The 6292-nt window shown below is 38.1% G+C and overlaps 1 protein-coding gene across 2 annotated transcripts in view; it reads left to right on the top strand.

Moving 5' to 3' along the window:
• The window catches only part of LOC107749432 (fibulin-2-like), a 62966-nt gene that overhangs the window by 40763 nt on the left and 15911 nt on the right, over positions 1-6292 (top strand). The window contains exon 9 of one of the 2 annotated variants that reach the window (XM_016564585.1): positions 4864-5004. The exons of the other annotated variant lie outside the window; for it this stretch is intronic. Within the exon in view, the coding sequence (XP_016420071.1) occupies positions 4864-5004 (141 nt within the window). The remainder of the gene's footprint in view (positions 1-4863; positions 5005-6292) is intronic. 2 annotated transcript variants of the gene reach the window in all.

Here is a 6292-nt window from a genome sequence, read left to right as displayed (position 1 = left end):
AAGTTGATGTATTTCTTCAGCGACCAGCACGGATCAGCTCCAGGCATGACGAAGCAGATATCGTCCTCTTTTGGAAGGCCAAACAAAGTAGTTTCGCTTTAACAACGAAACACACAGTGCCTTCACGAAATGGCGGCAGCGGCAACAACAATACTACAGCGAGAATAAAAGTTACGCCTTCTTTCTTTGCGTGAACATTTGGGCGGCGTTATACAAATCTTCCCACATCGTGACATAGACATGTGGGGGCGTGTTATAACGAGACGTTTTAGGTAGGAGTGGTTGACCCTTAAATTTTATAAAGAATATCTCTTTGGATTTGAGACTTTAGACTTTGCAACTTTACAGATCTTGTAACACACCAAAGAGAAAGGAAAATTTGAAATCGCATCATACGACCCCTTTAAAGCCACAGGTATGGATTTCAAATTAACAGAAATGTAAAAACTAAAAACTGGGTTAAGACACATTTTTAAGAGTTTTTGCATTTTTCCACAGTGCATTAAATATTTGAATAAAAAAAATTTACAAATTTACTGAAGTGGTACTGTAGTACTACTGATATTTTACTGTAGTAGTTCACTAAGAGTTAATGGGAAAGTTAACTAAACATTAGAGGAACATTTTTGTTACCTGGGATAAAGTCAGTGTATATACTGTATAACATGCAGTCATTGTTTATTCCTTATGCATGTCTTGTGAATTCATGTTGTCTTCAATTCTCTTTAATGATCAAACAAATAGTAACGTTTAAAAAATTTTCGATGAACGTCTAACTAAACCATTTCAAAAAATATGCTCCATGTATGATGTATAAATAATGCTTTTTGTGCTGACTTTTAAAGACCAGATAACTTTGAACAAACATTTGTTCAAACATTCAGTACAAATAACATCATAAGGATGTTCCAAGAATGTTTTCTCTCAATGATATGAGAATGTTCACAAAGTAAAAATAACATTGTAAGGATGTACCATGAATGTTGTACTCATAATGTTTTATGACATCATTATGAAAACATTCAGCAAATAATAATATAAGGATGTTCTGAGAATATTATTCTAAGAATGTTTTCTCTCAACATTATGAGAACATTAATTAAGTACAAATAACATCATAAGGATGTCCCAAGAACTTTGTTCTAAGAACATTTTCTCTCAACATTATGAGAGCATAATTAACTATCAATAACATTATAAGAACGTTCGATAAACATTATCTTAAGAACGTTTTGTCCTAACATTTACATAACTTTTAAAGAACGTCAGTGAAAGTTATGGGAAAGTTCCCCGTTAGCTGGTTAGCCCCACTAACCAATCCCTTATTGGACTGAATCACTCGGGTATAGCAGTTATGCCCAAAGGATTATGACAAGAGATTTTTCATGACCTGAACATCACAGTCTTACCTGAGGATCTGCTTCCTTCAACTTCACTGATCCATGACCAATTACTCTCCTTCAGCCCTGACTACAATAATAAACAGTGACCTCAGCCCTGGGTTCGACAGCTCTGCTCTCTCACAATACATCTTCCTGTCTGATCTGACACTTTTACCGCATGTTTATTTACTGTACTGATAGTGTTGCAGAAAATATATTTCAAGGTCTTTCCAATCCATATCCTGAACTTGTCATGGTGGGTGCTAATAAAATTGCCATGCACAGCTGTTACTATAAACCAGATCAGAAACACAATATTTTGTTGGTGCAGATTTCTTTATTTAATTTACAGTATAACACCTGTGTCACGATTCACACGGGGAGCACGGGAACGAAGGAGCGAGGAGACGAGGAGGAAAGTAAATTCCAAAGACTAATAAACTCGCATGGTGGGTGCTAATAAAATTGCCATGCACAGCTGTTACTATAAACCAGATCAGAAACACAATATTTTGTTGGTGCAGATTTCTTTATTTAATTTACAGTATAACACCTGTGTCACGATTCACACGGGGAGCACGGGAACGAAGGAGTGAGGAGACGAGGAGGAAAGTAAATTCCAAAGACTAATAAACTCAAAGCGGGGAACATAGGAACACAGGAAATCACAGAGAACACAGAATGACATTTAACAGCGGACGGGAAACGAGGGGCAGAACACACTTTAAATACACAGTAACTAATGGGACACACCTGGGAGCAAATTAACTAAACAAGGAAGACCTGGAACAAATGAATAGGACAGGAATGAGAAAAACCAAATATGGGCATAAAAATAAACAGAGCACGTGGGGGGAGGAAAACACACACAACACACGGAACAAAGTCTGACATTACGCCACACAACATTAAGGCGCATCTTCACACCACACAACATCCAATAGGGAGGGGGGGTGGGTGCTCTGGAGGTCCCTCAGGACAGACACGGGAAGCGATACCCGTTCGAGGTGCCATGGCGGAGCAGGCAGTCCAGGAGGCCATGGCGGATCAGACAGTCCAGGAGGCCAGGGCATAGCAGCCTCCGAGGCCGCTCTGGACTGGATTCCGGGACTGGAGCCCTCCTAGGGCTAAACTCGGGTATAGGAGCCCTCACTGGGCTAAACTCGGGGACAGGAGCCCTCCATGGGCTTAACTCGGGAACAGGAGCTCTCACTGGGCTAAACTCGGGAACAGGAGCCCTCCGTGGGCTAAACTCGGGAACAGGAGCCCTCACTGGTCTAGACTCGGGAACAGGAGCCCTCAGTGGTCTAAACTCGGGAACAGGAGTCCTCACTGGTCTAGACTCCGGGAACAGGAGCCCTCAGTGGTCTAAACTCGGGAACAGGAGTCCTCACTGGGCTAGACTCGGGGACAAGAGCCCTCACTGGAGCGAGCTCTGGGGCTAGAGCAGACACTGGAGCGAGCTCTGGGGCGGCCGGCGGGCCTGACTTCAGAGCGGCCGGTGGGCTTGTGGTAGCCGTGGCAAGCGGACTTGACAATGATGCGGCCGGCGGGCTTGTCTTCGGAGCGACCAGCAAACTTGACTCAGGAGCGCGGCGCGGCGGGCGAGCTTGACAGAAGGGCGGTCCTCATACCGTGGGGAGAAGAACGGGAAAACAAAAACTATTCAAAAAGAAAACAAAAACACGGGAGAAGGGGCGCCGCTTACTGTTTTGGTGCACTGTTCTGTCACGAATCACACGGGGAGCACGGGAACGAAGGAGCGAGGAGACGAGGAGGAAAGTAAATTCCAAAGACTTTAATGAACTCAAAGCGGGGAACACAGGAAATACCTGGGAGCGAATGAACTAAACAAGGAAGACCTGGAATAAATGAACATAAGGACAGGAACGGGAAAAAACAAATATGGGCATAAAAATAAGCATAGAGCACATGGGGGGAGGAAAACACACACAACACGGAACAAAGTCTGACAACCTGACTATGAATGACTGTGACAGAAGAAAAATGTGATACAGTAAGAAAAATGTTTATGTAACGTATTAATTAAATATAATAAAATACATAATTAAATGCAAATTAGAAACATTCACTAAAAATAAGTGTTATTATCTATATCAAAAGATTTTTTTCTCTTTTCGTTTATCAAAGACATTTTTCTTGTTTTAATGATATTTATATATTTTTACTGTCTAGATTTTTTAGACTGTAAACTGACAAATATAATGTTTATGATAAATACTTTTAATTAATTACATTTGATAGATTAATTGCATTTTCGATGAATCTTATACTCCTACTTTGATAGTTTTTTTTTTTTTTTACACTTTTCTATGATTAACATTTTTCTATGCACAACATTCAGAGGGTTTGGGTTTATGTTGTACCATTTTAAATTGCAATGAGGATATCAAAACGTGATGTGGATTAATACCATTAAATGGCCTGTCAGTTCTGTCAATTGTGACCAATATTAGCTTTATATCATACAGTCTGGCATAAAATACTGTTTATGTTGCTTGTTATCTGCTTGGCCTTCACTCAAGATCTCACTGGGATTATATTCTACGATCTGACAAGCAACGGTCGTAAAGGACAGAACAAATTGCACAGTGTAAATTAGCTTTTAACTTCTCCAGCAAATGTAGAAGTAACAACTAGTCATTTCACATTCTCTGATTTACTTAAGCTTATTTTGAATTTATTACTGTGACATTCAACAACAATTAATACTGTGTATTTGACTGAAATGTGAATTGCCTACATGAGGCACAACATGAATGTCAAATTTTACTATATACTTGATTCAGGAGACCTAAACTGTAAATCAATGCAATTTTTGCATGTGAGGACAGTTTAAGGGATGATATCATCGAAATGGCTTCAGCTGAGAGGGCAGTTTTCACTGTTGAATTATCTCAGTATCAAGAGTTTATTTCTCTCTCTTTCTGTGTCCCTCCGTCAAAGCGTTCCCATATGCTGCATGTGGGTGGGCAGAGACCTTGATTTCGTTTTTGGCAGTAACAAAATCAAGCTTGACTGGCTTTGCTGTGGAGCCAAAGACTTATAGAAACTGGATGGATTTTTTAATGAAATGTTTTAGTATTAGCTATCATTCAATTTATGATCGACGTTTACACTTCCAAATGCAAAAATTCAAGACTACAAATCCTTCCTGGACTTCCTTTAGCATCTGTTTCTCTTCGTAAGCCATATTCACATGGTAAACATTAAGAGTTCTAGATTCATAAAGCCAGACTTGCATGCGATTTTGCCACAAAGAAAACCCATTTCGAACAACAATAAAATGGTTGATTAACTGAGAGCAAACCTCACTATTAGAAACAAAATCTGATCTGGTCTCACACCTCGTAAAATGCTAGTATGAATTTATGATGGTGGAGGTTGCGTATATGTATTACATGTGTGTTTGCATCTGTGCATGTGTTGTTTTCTTCCACTAAACTGTTGTGTGCCTTAGATGTGAATGAGTGCACGAGCGGCAGACACAATTGCTCTCGGGACATGGTGTGTGTGAACCGGGAGGGCTCCTACCAGTGTGTGCGACTGAATGAGATGTGCGATGAGGGCTTTATTCTCAACCAGAATAGAGATTGTGTGGGTAAGAGGTTTCAACTGGCACTGTGGGACCGTTTCAGCTCACTGTTGGGGCATGTTTGTCCATCGCTTGCCCAGATAAACACTCACTAACACACAAGGAGGCAATACAAAAGCTCATCGGCATGCTCTTACAACTAGCTCACATACATATGGTTGCATTATGGGTATTATGTTTGCTCAGAATTCTCACTAGATGCTTAGGGGCCCCACTGAATTTGTGTTGCCTTCCTCCAGACATAACCAAAACATAGCAGGCATTAGTGGTTAGCATACACGAATGTCTCAATCTATTACAAAACTGTTTAATTTTTGAGAAAGATAATTTGGAGTCTTAGAATGGCCCCTAAACCAAATAGAAGATATGCTGTGGTACAGACGGAAAAAATGGGTGTAGGCTTTGAAAATTATTGTTCAGTTTTTACATTTGGACAGTTTTTTTAATGGTTTTGTTAGGTTGAAAATTAATGATGAAGTAAATAATAATGGCCAGGATCTGATTTACGACATCCTGTGTCTTGGGCCTCTTGTGGAATTCTGGGCTCCTCAGGTTTCAGCCATGTTTGACCAAATCTTAGATTGTCTGATTCGGTCTGATATCCTACATACGTTAAACATATATGCTCTTAAAGGAGCAGTGCACCAAAAATGAAATTTATGTTACTATTTACTAGTTGTTCTTCATTTGCGCTCATATTTATATAATATAATATTATATATATATATATTATTATAAATAATTTATGGTTTAATTCTGGAATACATTTGTAATGAATTGATTTATATATGACTTCTTAGTACTCCCATAATTCTACAAAATGCAGAATGCAAATGTGTTTGTATGTGTGTTCATAACAATGTTATTTTAGTATTATTTATATACTATTATATTATTTATTAACAGTAACTTTATCAGCTACATTAGTATTTATTAGAATTAGGTCTTATTTTTTAATTTTCAGTTTTCATTTTAATTTAAGCTTTTGTAATTTTACATGCTTTTTTTTTTTTACATGCTTTTAGTTTAAGTATTTCTATTTAGCTTCAATTTTAGTACTTAGACTTAATCTTATTTATTTCAGTTAACAGGCAACATTTCTAATTTTTAAGTTTTAAAATTTAAAGTTTTGCATTTTACATTTGCACGCTTTTATTCAAAGTGACAAAGTGAAAAGAGGAACAAAAGCCAATAATATTTGTAATACAATACAATATATTATTTCATATTTATTTCAATTAACAAAAACTATTTAGTTTTAGTTTTAGTTAAAATAACAACACTGACTCATAAA

Source organism: Sinocyclocheilus rhinocerous, unplaced genomic scaffold, assembly GCF_001515625.1.
Source record: "Sinocyclocheilus rhinocerous isolate Xijiao unplaced genomic scaffold, SAMN03320098_v1.1 scaffold889, whole genome shotgun sequence".
Taxonomy (NCBI): domain Eukaryota; kingdom Metazoa; phylum Chordata; class Actinopteri; order Cypriniformes; family Cyprinidae; genus Sinocyclocheilus; species Sinocyclocheilus rhinocerous.
This window is presented reverse-complemented; position numbering and strand designations above follow the sequence as displayed.